Below are 22,047 nucleotides of genomic sequence, written 5' to 3'. Positions count from 1 at the left end.
GATGACAGAGTCAGGATCCAAAAGAATCTTGATAGACTGGAGCCTAGCAATAGGCTAGATTTAATAAGATGAAGTCCAGCAGGTATGAATATAAAGTCTTGTCCTTAGGTATAAAAAAAAAATCAACTTCCCAAGTATAAAATGGGGAAGATATGGATAAAAGGCAGATTTTTTTCCTGAAAAAAGATCTGAGGTTTTAAAGGACTTTAACCTGGATATGAATCAACATTGTGATGTGTCAACCAAAGAAGTGAATATAATCTTTATTAAAAAATTTTATTTTAATTTTTATTTTCTGTTCCAAATTTTCTCCCTCCCCCACCCCCTCACTCCTTGAGAAGGCAAGAAATATGATACTCACTATACATAATGTTGTTGAGTTGTTTCAGTCAGGTCTGACTCTTTGTGACCCCATTTGGGGGTTTCTTGGTGTAAGACATATAAACACAGCACACAGGAGGGCTGCTAGCACAGGTTCACTCTTGATTTGTTCAGACAGGTAATCTTACTTTATTCTAGTCTAGTTTTCTCGGTAAAGGATAGCTGATAATGAGAACACATCTCCTACAACATTCCCTAATCACCCTTCTCCCCGAAGTCAGCCAGAAGGGGGTAAGGGGCAACTACCCCTACATCTCAATGGGGTCAATTGAGACAGACACAACTTGTGCTTCCCCTAAATCCCCTCAAGCCTCAATGGGGACCAATCAAGGCACACACAGCATTTGTGCACTCAACCCTAAGTTTCCCCATTCACTGACCACTGACCACCCACTTTATAGGGCATCAGACAAAGAAGGCATACTGCCAGCAATACCCTCATAAGTTTATATCACCTCATTCCTATAACTCACTGTGTAGCTGCGGTAGTTTTTTATATTATTTATCATTATATAATGCTACACAAACATGGTGGAGATGTTTTGAACCATAATTATGGGAACTCATATCTAATATCTAGGAACAAGAGATTGTTATAGTTATGGATCCTGGGAAACAGAACTCTAAGAAATAATAACAAAAATTCACCTTATACATACTAAAATCCACCTTACATACAGGTGATAATAATACTGGAATGATTTGCCATTTCCTTCTCCAGTTCATTTTACTAATGAGGAACTGGGGCAAATAGGGTTAAGTGACTTGCCCAGGGTCACACAGCTAGTACATATTTGAGGCTGGATATGAACTCAAGAAGATGAATTTTCCAGATTCCAAGCCCATTGCTCTATCCACTGTATCACTGAGCTGCTCCGTCATCACACATATGAAATTATGCAAAACATTTTCACATTAGCCATGTTGCAAGAAAAGAAAAGGAGGAAAAAAATGAAACTAAGATAACTTTGAGCTGCATTAAGAGGGACATAGCTACCCAGAATAGGAATGTACTCTACCATCATTGGAACTCATCTGGAACATTATGTTCATGATTTAAAAATGATATTGATGAGTTGAATAGTTCCAGAGGTAGGTAACCAGAGTGGGAAAGGACCTTGAGTCCATGTGCCATGAAGTTGAAGTAATTGGGCCTGTTTAGGCTGGAAAAGAGAAGACTCAAGGAGTATGTGATAGATGTCCAACTATTCAAAGGACTGCCACATGGAGGAGAGCTCAGAATTATTGTATTTAGACCCAAAGGGCAGTACCAGGAACAAATGGTAGAAGTTACAAAAAAAGCAAATTTAAATATGAAGCCAGGAAAAATTTCCTAATACTTTGAGCTCTCCAATAGTGGGATGTGCTGCCTTGAAAGAATTCTGTGGATGTTGATGACCACTAGTTTGGTAGGGATTCATTTTATTTATCAGTTAGACTAGCTGGGCACTGAAGTTCCTTCCAAATCTCAAATTCAGTGATTATGTGATTCTGGAATCTTCTCAGTCCTAATTCTTGATCCCCCCACTCCTTTTTTTTGTATCTGATACTGTTAATGATCTTTGCTTGGCTTGACCTTCTTTTCTCCTTTCTCATCTATGAGAATTTATTTTTCTGATTTTCCTCCTATCTCAATGAAAATACCTTCTTTATCTTCATCCTGTATTCTTATTCCTTCTCTCATCTACTATGTGTGGGCAGCCCCAATCCTCTACCATAGAATCAGAAAATTTCAAAGTTAGAAGGGACCTTGTTGCCATATAGTCCAACCTATACCTAAGCAAGAATCCTTTTTTACAACACACTTGGTATGGGGTCATCTAACCTTTGTTTGAAGACAGGCAAGACTTTCAGAGACAGCCCTCGCGACTTTGGAAGAACTAATTATTTAGAAGTTTTTCTTTACATATAACCTAATTTGCCTCTCTGTAATTTCTGTCCATTGTTTTAAATTCTGTCCTATGGGACCAAATAGAAAAATGTAATCCCAGTATTGCCTGGCAGTGTTTCAAATACTGGAAGACAGATATCATGCCCTTCCTGAATATCTTCTTTCAGTTAAACACATCACCATTAGCTTCAACCAATTTTCATATGACATGAATTGAAGGTGCTCCACCATTATGCTTTCTAGTTTATCAATATCAGTATCAATATCCTTTCTAAACTCTTGCGCTCAGAACCAAACACAATCCTCCAGCTTTGGTCTGATCAGCATTGTTTACAGAAAGCCTGTTACCTCTGTCTTCCTGGACCCCATGCTTCTTTAATTAATGCCAGAATTGCATTAACATTTTTGGTTTACACGTGACATCACTTCTATATTATATTAGAGAGTCTTCCTCAGCTTACAGTCCACAGAATCCCTCAGATCTTTTTCATACAAACTGCTAACTATCTTATATTTATGAAGTTAGATTTCTGAACCCCGCTATATGTCTTTACATTTGTCCTACCAATTTTCATCTATTTATATTGGGTCTCTTGTTCTATTTAAGGCCTTTTTAGATTTTATCATCAAATGTGTTAGCAATTCCTTGAATCTTGCTTTGTGTCATCTGAAAATTTAATAAAAAAGTATTTAGGGAGCCAAGGTCATAGAGTAAAAGGAGAGACCTGCTTGAACTCTCCCCCAAAACTCCTGCAAATACCTATAAAAATTACACTAAACAAATTCTTGAGCTTCAGAACCCACATAATGACAGAGTGAAGCAAATCTCCAGCCCAAGAGAGCCTGAAAGGTCGATGGGAAGTATCTATTGCACTGGGCTGGGAGTGCAGTCTGGCATGGGCTGTGCTGGTACAGACAGGGATGGAGCAGGCCTCAGGGGACTGAAACATTGGCAGCTGTGCCAGTTTCCAGACTTCCCAACCCACAAACCCCAAAGACAGCCTAGAAGGTCAGTGGGAAAATTCTGTCAGATCTGAGTGGGGGAGATGCATGGTCCAACTTAGGATCAGCCCCAGCCCCAAGACAAAGGAGGAGGCTTCATCTGAAGGTAGCAGCAGCAGCAGCAACTTCTGGAGCTCTAGGCCCGCAATTGGGGGATTAAGCAGCTGATACAGAATCTCTGAAACCTGGGAGAGTACATCCACCCCTACTCCCACCCCCATTGGAAGCAGAGTCCTACCTTGACAAAAAATTAGAAAGTCAAGCATTTGACTGGGAACATGAGCAAACCAAAGGAAAGAATAGCTATAGAATCTTACTTTAATGAGATCAAAACATGCAACTGGAAGAAAACAAAGTCAAAGCTCCAAAACCTCCAGGAAAATTATGAATTGGCCTCAGGCCATGGGAGAGTTCAGAAAGGGTTTTGAAAATCAAGTAAGAGAAGTAAAGGAAAAATTGGGAAGAGAAATGAGAGAGATGCAAGAAAATCATGAAAAACAAGTTAACAGACTGCTAAAGGAGACCCAAAAAAATGATGAAGAAAATAACACTTTAAAAAACAGACTAACGCAAATGGCAAAAGAGATCCAAAAAGCCAATAAGGAGAAGAATGCCTTAAAAAGCAGGATTGATCAAATGGAAGAGGAGGACTGAAGAAAATAAGAATGGAGCAAATGGAAGCTAATGATTTTATGAGAAATCAAGAAATGATAAAAACAGAACCAAAAAAATGAAAAAAAAAAAAAAAGAAGACAATGTGAAATATCTCATTGGGAAAATGACCTGGAAAATAGATCCAGGAGACATAATTTAAAAATTATTTGACTACCTGAAAGTCATGATCAAAAAAAGGAGCCTAGACATCATCTATCAAGAAATTATCGAGGAAAACTGTCCTGATATTCTAGAACCAGAGGGAGAAATAGAAATGGAAAGAGTCCACCCATCACCTCCTGAAAGAGATCTCAAAAGGAAAATTCCTAGGATTATTGTAGCCAAATTCCAGAGTTCCCAGGTCAAGGAGAAAATATTACAAGCAGCCAGAAATAAATAATTCCATTATTGTGGAAATGCCATCAGGATAAAATGAGATCTAACAGCTTCTACATTAAAGGATCAAAGGACGTGGAATATTCTGGAGGTCAGAGGAGCTAGGATTAAACCAAGAATCATTTACCCAGTAAAACTGAGTATAATACTTCAGGGGAAAAAATGGAATTTCAATGATATAGAGGACTTTCAAGCATTCTTGCTGAAAAAATCAGGGCTAAATAAAAAATTTGACTTTCAGATACAAGCATCAAGAGAAGCATGAAAAGTTTTAGAAAAATACAATTTAAAAAAAAATTAAAAAATATTATTTTACAGAAGAGAATTTAGGCCTTCATCCACATCACTGATCCGGTAGAGATCTACTATGCTCTTACTTTATCAACTAGGACAATGGCCCTCAGTCTAGCATTTGCGGAGGCCTCTACTCTTTACTTCCCTTAGCTCTGAAGTTTGCTTACTAGTACAATGGAAAAGTTAAATCAAACTTATACTCATCAATGTATGCAATCACTCATTATTAATCAACAGTATGCAAATTTTTGCATGTGCAATTATTTTTGAAACAATGCAATCATCTGCCTCTTTAGGATCAAGCTATTCACCTGATTCCTAAAAGTCCCAGGAGACATGCCTTGAACCAGTGCTCACAACAAGGTTCCTTCTTTTTCTTCTTTTAAAAAATTATTGTAGTTCTAGTTTTCAGCATTCACTTTTATAAGGTTTTGAGTTTGAAATATTTTTCTCCCTTTCTTAGATGGCAAGCAATCTGATATAGGGTATGCATGTACAATCATATTATATATACATATATATGTAATATATACATATATTTCCATATTAGCCATTGTTGTGAAAAAAGAATCAGAACTAAAGGGGAAAACTATGAAAAAGAAAAAAAAAAGAGAGAGAGAAAACAGTATGCTTCAATCCGCATTCAGAACCCATAGTTCTTTCTCTGGGTGTGTACAGCCTTTTCTATCATGAATCTTTTGGAATTGTCTTAGCTCATAGTATTGCTGAGAAGATCTAAATCTATCAAAGTCAGTGATTGTGCAGTGTGGCTGTTTCTGTGTACAGTGTTCTCCTGGTTCTCCTCACTTCCCTCAGCATCAGTTCATGTAAATCTCTCAAGGTTTTTCTGAAATTCACCAGCTCATCATTTATTTGTTTGTTTGTTTGTTTACATTTATATACCACAACTTGTTCAGTCATTCCCCAATTGAAGGATTGAATTCCTCAATTTCCAGTTCTTGGCTACCACAAAAATATGCTTTGACATGTGGATCAACAAGATTCCTTCTTTGTCCAGTCAGAGACTTTGTGTCTCCCTCCAAAGTGTCACCAAAGACTCTGGTGAGTCCCCATTTATTGCAGATTAATGAGAGCAGGTGCACTGCTCTCAAGTGAACATGGGGTGCTCCAATCCCTGAGTTGGGGGAATATAGGAGAGCTAACCAGAACCAGTCTGGGGTCTCTGGTGTGTTTTTTATGGTTCTAACAAGGCATTTGCAAGTTACCTCCAGGTTGTGATTGGTGACTGATTACCTAAATTTATGATGAAAGGAAACTACTGAACATAACTTTATTTTCCTAGTGTCATTAGTAAGAGTTTATCAATTCTTTACCAAATGTAGGGGACCCATATCATAGAGTCAGGTAGGCATTATTAGTACTTTACCAGATTAGAGAGGGCTACACTTTCCTACCAAATGATACCACTCATGTTTATCTCACTATTACATTACAACTACTTAATCACAAAATAGAGGCTTGAGATGAAATGAACTGTTTATGCTAAATTAACGTATTTATTCTCTGAATTCAATCCTCCTTCCAATTCCCCCCACAGAATTGTTAGGAAAAAAAATACTTTTTAAAACTTAGAGCATGTGAAATCTGAGGTATTATTATTTGTGTGCCTCAATCTGCAATGATATTTTGTTCTATAATAAAGGGAAATATTTCCAGTATCCATAGTGTCAGAAACACGCATCTTACCAAGAACTCCACGTGGCTGATGGTGAACCAGGAAAGACTTTTATTTAACATTCTTGCAAGAACTGGTGACCAACAAGTAGGCACACCAATATAAGAGAAATACAAAGCTTTTTATCCCAATCCCCAATTTGCAGTTCCCTCCCATTTCCCCACTGGTTAGGTATCTCAGGGTTACAGTCTAACCAGAACACCTAAACCACAGTAATGCTGATCAACACAGCACACTTGAGGGCTGCTGCTGTTCATATGTGTATGTGTGTGTGTGTGTGTGTATACACACACATGCGTATATATTTAAGATCTAATCACATGGTATAATAAGCACTCTATTTACTCAAACTAAACCTTGAGTCAAGAAACTAAAGCATAATGTTCATAACAACATAACAACTTATTACCAGGGTGGCTCCATGGCCTTAAACAATCACAAAAGTACATAACATAACGTAGCATACCCCCTACCTTATACATTCTTTGGGGACCAAAATCTTTGGGGAGTGAGCAACCAGCTCCTCTTCACTCAGGTACTGTCCAAAATGCTACTTATACAATCAGGAGTCCCAGGTCGGTATCTTCCCTGGCATAACATATCCTCAGGGGCAGCACATACCACACTCCATCCCTAGGTCACAGTAGGTTACAATCCCCTCGATCAAATAGTGTCCAAGTAAAGTCTTCTTGGGCGGGAATCCTTCTCCCACCTGGCACTCTTAGGTGCACACATTCTCTAGTGAGCCAAAGAGTCCAACTCTGGAGAGGTGGCTGTGTGACATGTGTGCCCATGGACCATGGCACTTCCCCTATTCCACCATAGATAACTCCACCCCCTGGGTCCCAACACATCCCAGGGGGATGTAGGAGAAAAGCACTCTCACTTCCCCTGACTTGCTGCAAAGTTTTCATCTTGACTCAGGGTTGAGTCCCAAGCTCCAGAGTGCCTCCTCCTACTGGTCCGGGGGCTGACTACTCCCTGCTCCTGCTATGGTCTGGATGCAGGCAGTACGCCACTCCTGCTTCATATCTTACCTCACAAGGGAAGAGACTGATCCATTTCAAGCTCTCCCTGCTGCTTTGTGAGTCCAGGCACAGCAGGTTCCAGGGACCTCTGCCCCCAGCTTCTATGTCTGGCCCACATCACCCCAACTCTGGGGCAGCTTATCCTCCCTCAGCCTCGCATGAGGAAGGGCTGCTCTGGCCTGGGCTTTGGGCATAGCACACTTCCAGGGCCCCCACCCTTCTGGCACAACTTAGGGCGGGTTTACTCTAGTCAAGCTCTGATTTTGGCCCTAGCCTTGGCTCTGAGAAGTTCAAAAGAAACTTCTCTCCTGGCTGTTATCTCTATAAGAACTTTACCTACAAAAAATGAATACAATGATTAGGAAACAACAGACAACCTTTCCAGTCCCAGTAAACTCCATACTTTCCTTTATTTCTATACAGATCCTGCTGACAGGAGGGCTGCTAGCACAGGTTCACTCTTGATTTATCAGAGGTCTCCTCTCCCTCTATCAGATTTTCTCCTCTCCCACTGTCAGAGGTCTCCTCTCCCTATTAGAGATCTCCTCTCTCTCTCAGGCAAAGTATTCTTTCCATAAGCAAGCCCCCAAGGCAATATCTATCTTCCAGAACATAAACAGTTTTCAAACAGACTCAGTATCTGATTGACTCAATGCCAGAAAGCATGAAAGCCCACGAGGCCCAGGACCTTACTGGTTCTGCACCAGAGCTTTATGTCACTCAGCATAGGATGTGTCACAGCTGCAAACTGGCCTGGTGCTCGAAGGAGCAAGACATCCATGATTGATAAGGCAAAATATCTGGGAACAAGAAATTGTTATCGCCATGCATCCTAGAAACTGAACTCCAAGAAATAATAACAACAATCTCACCTTGCTTGTGCTTGCAACCACCCATGTGAGTCTCCTCCCCTGCTTATATCTCCAACTCCCCACATTTCAACACCCCATTTCCCTTATTTTTTTTTTGCCTTATTTGGTCTTAGTTTCCCATAGCTGTAAGCAGACATGTTGGACCACAAAACCAGTTTCAACCAATTTTAACTGGGCTAGTCCCAATCTCAGGTGAGGCCTCCCTATTGTTGTAGGGGAGGTGGGACTTTCCAACTGTCCTAACTGCCAGGTAAGCTCTTACACCCTGTTGAGTAATATGCAGGAGTAACATCCTAATGGTGATTTTCTACAATTCTTCCTTTTCTTTTAATTTACTTGTTGTTGTGCATGTATCTTATTTCATTGTGCTGTAAGAAGATTCTACTTTTGATAATATTATTTTATTTTCCTTGTCATAATTAGAATGCACTGATCACCTCCTGAAAGAGATCCAAAAAGAGAAACTCCTAGGAATATTGTAACCAAATTCCAGAGTTCCCAGGTCAAGGAGAAAATATTGCAAGCAGCCAGAAAGAAACAATTTGAGTATTGTGGAAATATAATCAGGATAACACAAGATCTAGCAGTTCCTACATTAAGGGATTGGAGGGCTTGGAATAGGATATTCCAGAAGTCAAAGGAACTGAGATTAAAACCAAGAATCACCTACCCAGCAAGACTGAGTATAATACTTCAGGGAAGAAAATGGTCTTTCAATGAAATAGAGGACTTTCAAACATTCTTGATGAAAAGACCAAAGCTGAAAAGAAAATTTGACTTTCAGAACAGAGCTCTTAGGGTTAGGTTGCATAGATTAAAAAGACAAAGAGAAACCGCCAGACTGGGTAACAATGGCCATATCATGTCCCAATCAGGTACTGCCACAGTTACATGGGTTCAGTTTCCATTTCCCAAGAGGAGGCATTTCACAGAGACTAGGATGGAACAAAGAAGAGGGTCAGGTTAAAAAGTTCCCAAGGTCCCAGGACCAAGATGTTTGTACTAGTTCTGTCCATTAGAGCTGGAATTAACCAGCTTATGTCAGTTCTGTGGTCACCAGCACAACAGAAGGACTTCTCGGTTCAGTAAACACTGCAAAGGATCTCTGCTATGTCAAACTTGAGGGATGCTTAATCTGCCTCCTGATTGGCTGATTCCTATTCCCAGGTGAGTCTGGCCTCTTCTGGATAGTAAGGAAACTCAGACAAATAAAGGTGATTAGTAAAGTCATTTTTCACAAGGAACAGTATTCCATTTCTAGCCTTGCAAGGTACTGTAGCTATAACAAAAACAACCAGTTTTTTTATTATACAGCACTTTAAGATTTGTAAAGTACTTCAAATATTTATATAATCCTCACAACAACCCTGTGAAATGATGTTATCCCTGTTTTACGGACGGGGAAATAGAGGCTAGGAAAAGTTAGGTAATTTGCCCAGGGTCATACAGAGCATCTGAGGCTGTATTTGAACTCAAGTCCTTCTGATTCCAGGTATTGCTCTTTCCACTGGGCCACGTAGCCGCCTTGGCTGTTGTGATTTTTAAGCTGTGGGATGGTATTTATGTGGCAAAGGGAATTTTTGAATAACTCCAACAGAAGACTTTCTGTTTCAAAGAGGAATCCACATATGATTTTTGAAAGGGGTCAGTTAGAGAGAGTCTGCAGAGTCTGTGATGGGTGTGAAGAATGGTGCTCATTCAGACCCTTTGAATCTGGACTGAGTGATTGTTGAAACAGCTGGAGTCTCCCTTTCCTGCTGTTCTTTTCATTAAAAGGAATTTTGCTGAACACAGTGGCTGAACTACTCTCTTAAAGGATGCTGAAACTGGGGAATATGCTACACATCTCCCCTTGCCCTTTGTTTTATCTCTGTCTACAAAGGAAGAACATTTTTTCCTCTTTCTACATCCGTTTTAGTGTTATAATTTATAATTCATGTGTGTGTACCTTGAAAGAAAGCATTTTCCTTTCTATAAAATCCATGATATACAGTTATTCTTCTCCAGCTCTCTCCATAGCATCTACAATCATCTCAATACTCCTGAGAAACTTTCAGCCTCTGGAGCCCCATGTTCCACTTGAAGATTCCCTCTTACTTGACTACTATTTTTGGAAAGCCCTAGACACCATGCTTTTTCTTTACATTTTTTTTTTTTACTTTCATTCTCTCCTCCTCCTCTCTAAGACCTTGACAGCTGCCTGGATGATGCCCTCATAACTCTTCCTTTACTCTATACTCCTGTTCTGCAATCATAACTCATCAAATCAACTTTTCTAATGTTACTAGATAGAATGTCAGTCTACTGCCCTACGACCTCATCCATCATGGCTGCAATTCTCTGAGCTAAGGTACCCCTTCTTGGCCACCTCTTATCTTTGTACATTATATTCCTCCCTAGAATGTAAGAGCAAGGATAATTTTTGCTTTACTCTTTGTATCCGTAATCTTAGCAGAATGCTTGGAATATAAAGGGTTTAGTAATTACCTTTCTTATTCATTCGTTGATGAATTAATGAAGTATATTGTATATCTGTATACTCAGCCAGTGTCAGCCAAAGGGGGAAAATAGAGGAAGTAAATTACTAGCTGGAAACACATAGTATACTTTTCCTTGGCCCTCTCCAATCTTCTGTTTTAGAACCATGGATCATGATCAAGTAAACTCTCCCATTGCTATGACAGAGCATTACTCTATTGCTCTATGATCCCAGTTACCATCTCTGTAGCTTTCTGAATCTGTGTCTCTCCCTCTGGCCTCGTTTTCCTTTTGTGTGTTGCTTTTTCCCCCTTACAATATAAGTTCCTTGAGGACAAAGATGAAATTTTCTTTTGGGTGGGTATCCCAAGCACTTAGCAAAGTGCTTTTAAAATGCTTTTTCGTTCATTTGCAAATGAATGAATGATTTGTACTGCATGTCTATACACTCAACTAGTGCCAAGCAAGGGGAGTAAATGGAGGAAGGGAGTGACTAAGCTGAAAAGTACAGAACTAAAAAATAGGTCAGGGGACTTAACTGTCCTAGATTAGTCCTTGATTATGGTATCAAGAATTGTATATAATTTTTCATGACTTTCCTGTGTTTTTTGAACTCCTCCATATAGTAAATGGTGAATGCAGAAATATGTTTTGCATGACTTCATATGTATAATGGGTATCATATTTCTTGCCTTCTCAATGGGTGAGGTAGGGGTACAGGGAGGGAAAGAATTTGGAATTAAATATAAAAATAAGTTTTTTAAACAGTAGAGAAAGTGGTCTATATGGAAGTAGAATCATTTTACCCCTAGTCTGGAAAATAAGCTCATTGTTCTAACCAGGTGTGTCTCATTAGACTATAGTACGCCCAGGCAAGACTTCAGCGTCTGATAGGAAGAGAATAGGGCAGGGTGAATCAAGCACCAAAAGGTGGGTCAAACTCTTAGACCACCCACGGGAGAAGAAATGCATCGTCTGGGAAGAATAAGCTTTTCCTCTTTTTCCCACTGGGGGAGAGAGTGAAAAAAAAAAAAAGGGGGCATGGCCAGCTTTACTTCATAGCAACACTTAGTGATTACATATTTATATAAGGCTTCATGATTTACAAGGAACTTCAGTTTTCTTATCTCTTTATACCTTCACAAAAATACTGTGAAATACAAGTTTTATGATGCCCATTTTATACAAGAGAAAACTGAGATCCAAGAAAGCTAAGTGCTTTGTCTAAGGTGACCAGCAAGGAGGAAAAACTATGACCAAAGTCCAAGGCGATAAGATTAAATAAGAAAACCAGACAAATGGCAGGCCAAGGGGTGACATACCAATGAATGTATTCAACCCCAATCCTAGAATCTGTCTACACATGGAGGCCCATCCTCATGTTACCATATTACAGACATACACAGTTGTATGGATGTATATGTATGACTCTCATTAGAATATAAGCCCTATGAAGGCAAGTACTGTTTCCCTTTTGTCTTTGCTTCTCCTGCAGTTAGTACAGATAATATATGCTTAATAAGTGAATGTTGACTAATTGATTGATAAGCTTGAGAGCATCCAGAAGAAAGCAATCAAGATCGTAAAGCATCTCTAGTTTCAACCATAAATGAGAATGAGTTGGTAGAACTGAGCATGTTTAATCTGAAGAAAACTTAGGGAGATGGTGACACCTGACTTCAAGCACATGCAAGGTTGTTATATGGTAGGAAAATTCATTTTTGGCCTCAGAAGGAAAAGCTGATGACAAGCGATGAAAGTGTTAAAGGGTTAATTTGGGTTGATGTTGGAAAAATCTGTCAGAGAATTAGAACTATCCAAAAATAGTTGCCTCAGAACGTTTCACTATGCTCTGAGTTCTTTAAGCAAAGACTGAATGCATACCCTGTCAGTTATGTAGTTCCGTCATGCCTGACTCTTTGTGACCCCATTTGGAGTTTTCTTGGCAGATACTGGAATGGTTTGCCATTTCCTTCCCCAGCTCATTTTATAGTTGAGGAAACTGAGCAAAGTGACTTGCTCAGGGTCACACAGCTAGTTAAGTGTTGGAGGTCAGATTTAAACTTAGGAAGATGGGTCTTCCTGACTTCAAGCCCGACTCCTCCACTGGGCCCTTTAGTTGCCCCCAGGTATGTAGCAGAAAAATTTTTTTTTCAGATTTGTGCTGGACTAGATGGCTCCTGAGGTCTCTTCTAACACTAACTCTTTGAGGTAATTGATTGACTTGTTTCCCTAAAATGTGTGACTATTTCAATATATTGTGAAACGAGACTTTTTTTTAAAAAAGGTCCCTGAACATAAAAAATAATTCTCTTTTGATTTAGGCAATGTTTGATGTTATTGCTTTTTCCAGAACTCATGGCTCTTTAATAGTATGATCTTTTTCAGGGATAAATGTGCCATGATAAGAAATTTTCTTGTTCTAGTAAATATTCACCCTTAGAAACCTATTCATCTACCATAAAGTGGTCATTCTATTAAGACAACTTTTTGTTGCTAGAATAAGATACACAAACTCCATATTTTCTTGATGACTAACAGACTAGTAGTTCAACAGACTTTTGAGAAGGTCGTATTGATTTTGTTGGCAGAGACAGTGTGATGTGATTTAGGGAAAACAAACTATCTGACAGTTCAGACATTTGTTCTTCATTATAAGAAGGTTGTTTGAGGGGAGCACTTATTGAGCTTTATAAGTATTTTTGTAAGCCACAAAATACCTTATCTCTTCCTTTTTCTCAGCCAAACTTTTCTGCACCTCTCAGGCAGATTGGTTCCATGGCTTCCTGGTCCATTATTTATACTACAACATCTTCATGGTTCATAGTTTAGGCTTAGAATGTTTTCTTCTGGGCAGTTCAGCAGAGTCAAAGTGGAGACAAGGAAAGATCATTGAACTCAGAGAACTGAACTATGAACTGCAGAACATGGAGCTTCAGGGACCTGAGTTTGAATCCTGACTCTATCCTTGTCCATCTCCCTTAACCTCTCTTGGTCTAAGTTCCCTCACTTGCAACATGAGGGGATTGAACTGATGACTTTTAAGCCTCCTATGATATGTGTAGTAGGAGCACCAATAAAACTTTGGTGGTTGTTTTTCATTTTGTTTTCTTTCTACAGTTCAAAGATGCTACCTTGAAAAACTAATTCACACTAAGAGCAAGAATGAGACAAATGTGATCAGGGGTGTGATGGTAAATGTTTAACAACCGGCCCCTGGGGGAGGAGGATAATTGTAGGCATGACACACTTTTCAATTTAAACTACATTATTGCCATTGTGTTACTTTCTTAAATCTAGACAACGCAGTACTAAACCAATAAACCAAGATCTGATTTGAAGCATTTGTTTATCTCCAAGATGTAAATGGTCACCTTGAATTTTTAACAATCAGCTTTCTGAAGCTGGTTTGAACTGACTCCAGCATGCTCCTAAACATGCTATATTCTTTGTCTAATGCCATATGCTATACATGACAAAACTGAGGGGCTTTTAGTATTCAGGTATTTTATTCACTGCCCTGATTCCAGGAAGTAATTTTCATTTCTGTGGCAGTTCTTGGTAAGATGAACTGAAGCTTAAAGGATTTGAAATGTTTTTAAATGATTAAGGAGAAACAGTGTAACTAGTTAATTTGTACTTTCTTCCATCAAAATACCACTAAAATAATAGCTACTTACTTTGTCCCATTTCCTTAGCAGGTATCAGAAAACTTGGGACAAACCTTTGGGGGGATCAGAACAGGTACAGCTTCTGCCCAGGCACTTCCTGCAGTGCCCAGAAATTGTACAAAATCATTCCAGGAGTTAGTATATCTATATAGCCACTTATATAATCACAGGTTCTGCTTATTTACAAACACTATTTCTGGCACATTATCAAACATTTCTAAGGCTTCATGAACATACTGTGTTTACAAACAACTACCTCAAAGACAAGTCTACTTGCTAAAGGTTCTTTAATAAGCTTGCAAATAGTCTGACAAAAATGGGCTTCCTATTTTATGATTTATGCTAACTCCACAGTGGGGTTTAAAGTAGCATGCATAATTTTAGGTAGTATTTAAACATACAGAATTTCTGGGATCCTGTATAAATACATAATTATGATGATGATGATGATGATGATGATGATGATGATGATGATGATGATAGGAACAGTAATATTATATAATACTTTAAGATTGTCAAAGAGTTTTACAAATATCTCATTTTATCCTCATAACAATCCTGGGAAGGGGATGCAATTATTACCCCCATTTTACAGATAGGGAAACTGAAGCAGACAGAGGTTAAGTCCATGAACAAAGAGCTAGCAAGTGTCTGAAGTAAGATTTGAACTCGGGTCTTCCTGACTCCAGGTCTAACACTTTATCTTTTGTGCCTTACATATATAAATGCATACATGAATACATGTGTATAGCTATACACACACACACACACACACACACACACACACACACACACACACACACACACACACACACACCTTTCCTCATGTTCTTTGACTCACTGTTCCCAGTGAAGGAGCCAGAATATTCCTTGCTCCACTTGCTACCTCTAGACTCTTGTACCACCATATTTAGCCATCTCTGTTTTCCTTTGAGCTTCATTTTATCCACATCGACCTGCTCCTGGTGGCTATCTATTGCCCTCCGGATATTCTCCTTTCTTTCTCAGAGCTCAGTTAGCTGACTCGCAGTTCTCCTCTCTATCTCAGCTCCTACCCTCATGTAAAGGGACTTCAATATGCATGTTGATATGCTTAAAATAGCCTAACTTCCCAGTTCTTCAGTCTCTTCAACCCATGAAGATATTCCTCTTCTACCTTAGGTCTAGACAAGAATGATTATACTCTTGATCTTGTCATAACCTTACAAGTGCTCCCCATTTCTGTGTACAAGCACTCTGAAATTGTTTTATCCATGTTACTGGGATAACCTTAGGGTTTTCCAGGAGGACTAGCTCTCTGGTGTGAGGGTTTGCTGAGCTCTTTTCAGAGCTGCTGTTCCACTTTTGGTGTCTACCTGATTCACCCAACTCTTACCAGTGGCTTCAAGAAAGTGCGATGATCACCACCTGGTAAACTGTCCTGGTAAACCAGCTAAACCAGGCAGAGGGTAACTGACAAACTTCCAACCCATCAGTGAGTTAGGGGAATGTCTACCCAGAGCACATGAAGACTTCCCTGGTGGAATGAGAGATGACAACAATTTGTCCCAATGGTCATAAAGGTAGCTGAAGTAGGTACTGTGGAGCACTTAGAGCTTGGTCAGACATCAAAGATTCCAAGGTCATCCACTGCATCCCAGGCCATTGCCAGTCATCCTGACTTTCGTCCTTCTACTGGACTTCTATGACTCTGGAGGAGAGAGTGAGGCTGACATCTGTGTACAACTTAAATCCAATTCTCACCCATATGTGAAGACATCACCTGTGATGTCGTTGGTCCTCTTGGAAAACAGGACAAACAACCTTCCATGTCATTCTATCTCACCCTGCACTTTATTCCTCCTAAAACTATTCTTTGGCCTCAATATGACCTCCAATAGTGTACTTCTCAGTACTTTCCCAGGCTCTCACCTACTCTGAGGTTAAGCAGCTCTTTCAAAGAGTGTGCGTGTGTGTGAGTGTGTGTGTGTGTGTGTGTGTGTGTCTGTATACATAACATGTCCCAAAAGTCTTAGAGCGCTTTTAATAAGATAAATTTGAAAAAAGCTGCCCACTCAGCACCTCCACATCCTTACCTCTCATCATCTTCCAAACCCTTGGCGATCTGACTTCCAGTCTTCTCACTCAACTGAAACTTGGGTCTCCAAAGTAACCAATGATCTTTTCACTCTCATAGCTCACTTCTTTTCTCAGATGTCATTCTTCTTTACCTCCCTTCAGCCCTGAACACTGCTGACTACCCTCTCCTTCTGGATACCCTCTCATCTTTTGTGCTCTTGCTTCCTTGATTCCCTTCCTACCTGTCAGCACTATTTTTCAGGTTTAGTCTCCTTTGCTGGCTCATCACACACATAACACCCCCTAAATATGCTTGTTCCCCAAGGTTCTGTCCAAGACCTTCTTCCTCTTCCTCTATATTCTCTTTCTAGATGAGCTCATTAGTTCCCAAGAGTTCAATTATACTCTCTGTACAGATGACTCATGAATCTTTATATCTAGTCTCTCTCCTGGGCTCCAATCACCAACAATTGCCTATGAGATTTCTTTTAAATTTTTATTTAATCTAGCTTTTCTTATCTTTTCTCTTGGCCCTTCTCCACACCCCCATTTGTTTCCCTGTTGAGTCTGAAGTATTGCTATCAACTAGACATTTCCATCTGGATATCCTAAAGGCATTTTAAATCCAATACATCCAAGACAAAACTCATTATCTGTCTCTCCTCCCAGACCCACTCTTCTGCTGAATTTCCCTAGTATTGGCAAGGACGTTGCTCTCCTTCCGTTCACCCAGGTTCAGCACCTCAGAGCATTCTCAACCCCACACTTTTGTTCATCCCACTTGTCCAGTCCGTTGCCAAATCTCATCATTTGTTTGTTCACAACATCTCTCCTATATGTCCCCTTCTTTCCAGTTATAAAACTACCACTCTAGTTCAAGTCCTTAGCCCAGGGGCGGGACCACATATGGCCTTCTAGGTCCTCAAGTGTGGCCCTTTGACTGAATCCAAACTTCAGAAAACAAATTCTAGGCCATAGGTTCCCCACTCCTGCCTTGACATCTCTTGTCTAGAGTCTTAGACTAGTTTCCTAATTCATCTCCCTCTTCTCATTCCAACCTCTACCCTGCTGGCGAAGTGATTATTTGATGATTAGTGTTTACTAAATAGTACCTACTAATTGGTGATTACCGTGTTACCTAAAGTAGCAAGTATGAACTCCTTTCTTTCTGAGGGGGGAGGCATTTAAAGCTCTTTACTACTGGGTCCCTTCCAACCATTCAATTACTTTTACACATTACTTACTCCCATCATGCCCTCCTCAGTCCAATCATAATTGTCTACTTGCTGTCCGTCACACTGGATACTCCATATTCTGTCTCTGTACCTTTGTAATATCTGTCCCACTGCCCACGATATTCTCTTTCCTCTCCTTTGATTCTTAGAATCTTTGTTCTTCAAACTCTACATTCAGATGCCAAGTTCTGCAGCAACATTTACCATTCCTGATGGGAGATCCTGATGCCTTACACTCTAAGACTATCTTATAACTGCTGTGTATGTACACACATGTGCATGCAAACACACATTCTCTCTCTCTCTCTCTCTCTCTCTCTCTCTCTCTCTTTCCCTCTCTCTCTCTCTCTCTTTTCTCTCTCTCTCTCTCTGCCCTTCCCTTCTCCCTCCGTCCTCTTTCCTTACCCCACAACCCCATACAATACTGGACCTGGAATCCAGAAGACCTGAGTTCAAATATGGCCCCAGATATTTCCTAGCTGTGTGACCCTGAAAAAGTCAATTAATTTCTACCCCACTTTACCCATCTGTAAAATGGGGATGATAATAATAGCACTTCCCCTTCCCCTCCCCTGGGTTGTTGTGAGTATAAAATGAGATTTGTGTAAAGTGTTTTGCAAACTTTAAACTGTAATATAAATGCTAGATATCATTATCTATCTATCCATCTATCTATACATCATGTACCTAATTGTCTGTCTGTCTATCTATCGATATATCTATCTATCCTGGAAATGCTGTATGATATAATATAAAGACTACCAGCCTTAAGTTCAGAAAACTTGGGTTTGAGTTCTAACCACAGCATAGTAAATGCTAGTAGGAAATACATAGAAGATATATGCATTATGATAGTCCATAATTCTTTGAATAACAGTTTCCACATCTGTAAAATGGATGTAATGATATTTATTTGTTGCTGTTGAGTCATTTTCGGTCATGTCTGACTCTTCATGACCCCATTTGGGTTTTCTTTGGCAAAGACCCTGGAGTGCTTTCTCATTTCCTTCTCAGCCTCATTTTACAGATAAATAAACTGAGACAAAAAGGGTTATAAGACTTGTCTAGGGTCACACAACTGCTAAGTGTCTGAGGCTGGATTTTAAACTCAGGTCTTCCTGATTCCTGGCCCAGCACACTGTCCACTGCGCTATCTAGCTACCCAATAAAATGTATAGTGTCTACCTAACAAGACTACTGTGAACAAAAATATATTGTAAGTGAAGTTATTGTAATTAGGTATGAAAACAGGTATCCTTCCATTCTAAGTAAACAAAAAGTGTAAACTTCCTGATTCATTAAAAAAAATGTTAAAGGGAGAGTAGACTGTAAACACAAGGATTCTTTGCTTTATGAACTGCAGAGTCCCTCAGTACATTTAGAATAATTTCATTCACAAAAGGTCATATTATAGGTGGCATCTTATGGATTTATCTGCTTTGTAAATAGTCTTCTGAAGTCTGCCTTCCCCATTGAGTTTAGTTTGGCCTACAACATTAGGTAAGAAAATGCAAATGAACTTTTAATCTGTAATGTATTCATTCAGTGACAAGGTAGAGTTAGAGAAGTTTGGGCTTTTTTTTTTTTTATTGTAAGATTAAGTATCCCTTTAAACATCCCTTTCTTTACTAGTATTTGTGTGGGCAGGGGGGAAGGGGATGGAACCTGAGGTGGAATTGCCCTGTTCCAAATCCCAGTTAATTCTTTTACTTGGAGAACTCACAGTCTCTGAAAATCTCTTATCTAGTATGGTTTTTCTCCCTGGCTCACCAAGGCTATCTCTAATTTTAGCCCTTTCAGAAACATTAAGCATATGGTCCACAGGCTGACTCTCTGTTCTTGATACTTAAAAAATAAACATAATTTGAAAGAAAGCTTTAGGTTACTATGACCATGTTCTTTTTTCCCCAGTGTTGTAGAAGTACAAGAGAGCTGCAGTACCAAGTTGAAAATCTTAGATGCATCAATTTGCAGGGGACAAAACAGACCCATTACTTTGATGGCTTAAATTATTAGAGTTAACAGCTAAGAGCTTGCTCAATAGCAGTGAACTTCTGCCTTTTAAAAAGAATTTTGGTTTCATGGGGATGATTATTCCTAAATTGGATGTATGGAGTCGTTTATATTTTAATTGAAAGAGTTTGGATAATTTTTGTTAATTTTGATGGGTTTTTTACATCATCTCTTGAAATAAGGAGTTAAGGTCTTCCACTATCTGACCCATACCTACTTTTCCAACTTCATCTTTTATGTCCTGCTCCATTGGCTTACTCAGTGCCTTCTTAAAAGTAACTTGTTCTTGCCAAAATATGTGGCTTTATACATGCCTTTACATCTAGCGAATACCTCCTCCCACTTCCCCCGGTAACATCCTCACCACCTTTCTAGAGCCCATTCATTCTTCAAGAATAGCCATCATGGTCTATATTTAGCTTTAGTATTTTTCATTGTGTATCCATGTTAGTAAAATCTTTTTGAATAAGGATCCCCAATATATACTTGGTTGTTGCTCAGGTGTTTTTCAGTCCTGTCTGACTCTTGATGACCCCATTTGGGGTTTTCTTGGCAAAGATACTGGATTAGTTTGCCATTTCCTTCTCCAGCTCATTTTACATATGAGGGAACTAAAGCAAATAAGGTTACGTGACTTGCCCAGAGTCACACAGCTGGTACATATCTGAGGTCAGATTTGAACTCAGGTCCTCCTGGTTCCATCGTATCCACTGTGCCACCTATCTGTCCCAAGTTTATAAATAAAGATACATGTATTAGGGCAGCTAGGTGGTCCAGTGGATACAGTACTGGGTCTAGAGTCAGAAAGACTCACCTCTGTGAGTTCAAATTGTTCAAAACAAAATTTATAAATTTTGTCATTTATTATATTATGTACATATGTATATAACCAGATTATGTTAATGTACTACTCGAATAATATATTGTACACATTTCAAAAATAGAACCTAAAAAGGATGAGATAGGGATGAAATAAATATATTAAAACATTATTTCCTGTAATAAATTCACACTTTCTAACCAAAATGTTAATAGTAATCGTAAAGAAAGAGCAGTGTGATAGAACATGCTTCAATCTTGGTTTAATAATCTGTGATGCAGGAATTTAGGTGTCTGTTTCTAAGTTCACTTTGTTTGCTTACTTGATTGAATTTAATGGCTGTCATGTCTGAAAAAGATTCTGCATGAAGATACATAGACCAAAAGGAAGAAAGATGCCATTGACTGCACTTATTAAAAAATGATGTTCACTTTTCAATCTCATTCTCTCATTATGCAAAGTTTTTTTGAATTTCAACAAACAAATTTCCATCTGCTCTAATATTAATCAATTGTTCTTACAGAACAGTCAGGAGGTATTGCATTTTTGTATTTTAAAAACAGATTCAGTACTTCCTGCAATTCACTTTTTGGAAAAGATTCTTGAACAGGTTAGAAAAATTCTGTTTGTAAATTTTTCTTTTTTAACATGCTAAACTCTCACGTGTGAGAGTGTTCATGTGTGACACATATCACTTTCCACAACAAAAGTTCAAATTGAAAATGTCTTCCTAATTATGATGTCTTCATACCATCATTTAATAATCCCTCTATACTCTTATTTAAGGTTTTTTATTATTATAGATAGTGGGTATAAATTTAAATTTCAAATAATCCTTGCTAATTTTTAACTTTAGAGTGGACTTCTTGTCTTTTTTTGCCTCATAACTGAGCTAACAATGAGTTCATATTAGCTGATACAGCAGTCTACTCTGGAGCATGGACCACCCTAGAATTTTTCCTTCCTCTGCTGGATTATGTAGGACATAAGCTGTTATTGTCTGACACCTTCCAATTGCCCACAAGGATGCTTAGAGGAGTCTACTTGCAGTCAATCACAAGGGCCTGCACTGTGTGGTGACAGTCCTCTTACTGGCTGCTGAATCTGAAGGACTAGTGGCTCAAAGGTATAAAATGGAAAAGAATTAAAAGTTCTCTAACTGGCTGCTGAATTGGAACTCTGGATATACAGAAGGGACAGACCCTCTTCTATGTCTCTTTCTCTTCCTTTTAGCCTCAAAGTGTGAAGACTATTTAAGGTCGTTCCGTAAGTCAGGTGGGGAAAGAGATAACTGCATTTTGTACCTAGCACTCAGCCTCCAGGTGGCCATGAACACATGGCCACCTCTGGCTTTTTTATATTTATTCTTTCCCGACTTTAGACTAACAAATATCTCTTGGCTAAAACATTTAGGAATGGTGTTTAACATTGTGATTGTTTTTGGCATGCCTAAAGGTACCAGAAGTCCTTTGAGTGTGGCAGCTGAAGTGTCCATCAGTGCTGCTGCTTTGGGTTAAAGCAGCATCATTAGAAAGCAAGGGAAGCACCTACATTTGAA

At 39.1% G+C, this 22,047-nt stretch overlaps 1 protein-coding gene across 3 annotated transcripts in view; it reads left to right on the top strand.

Moving 5' to 3' along the window:
• The window catches only part of SYTL5 (synaptotagmin like 5), a 238,839-nt gene that overhangs the window by 107,237 nt on the left and 109,555 nt on the right, over positions 1–22,047 (top strand). The window contains exon 1 of one of the 3 annotated variants that reach the window (XM_072615180.1): positions 8,084–8,239. The exons of the other annotated variants lie outside the window; for them this stretch is intronic. Within the exon in view, the coding sequence (XP_072471281.1) occupies positions 8,238–8,239 (2 nt within the window). The 5' untranslated portion in view covers positions 8,084–8,237. Of the gene's footprint in view, positions 1–8,083; positions 8,240–22,047 lie in introns of those variants that run through there. 3 annotated transcript variants of the gene reach the window in all.

This window comes from Notamacropus eugenii, chromosome 5, assembly GCF_028372415.1.
Source record: "Notamacropus eugenii isolate mMacEug1 chromosome 5, mMacEug1.pri_v2, whole genome shotgun sequence".
Classification (NCBI taxonomy): domain Eukaryota; kingdom Metazoa; phylum Chordata; class Mammalia; order Diprotodontia; family Macropodidae; genus Notamacropus; species Notamacropus eugenii.
This window is presented reverse-complemented; position numbering and strand designations above follow the sequence as displayed.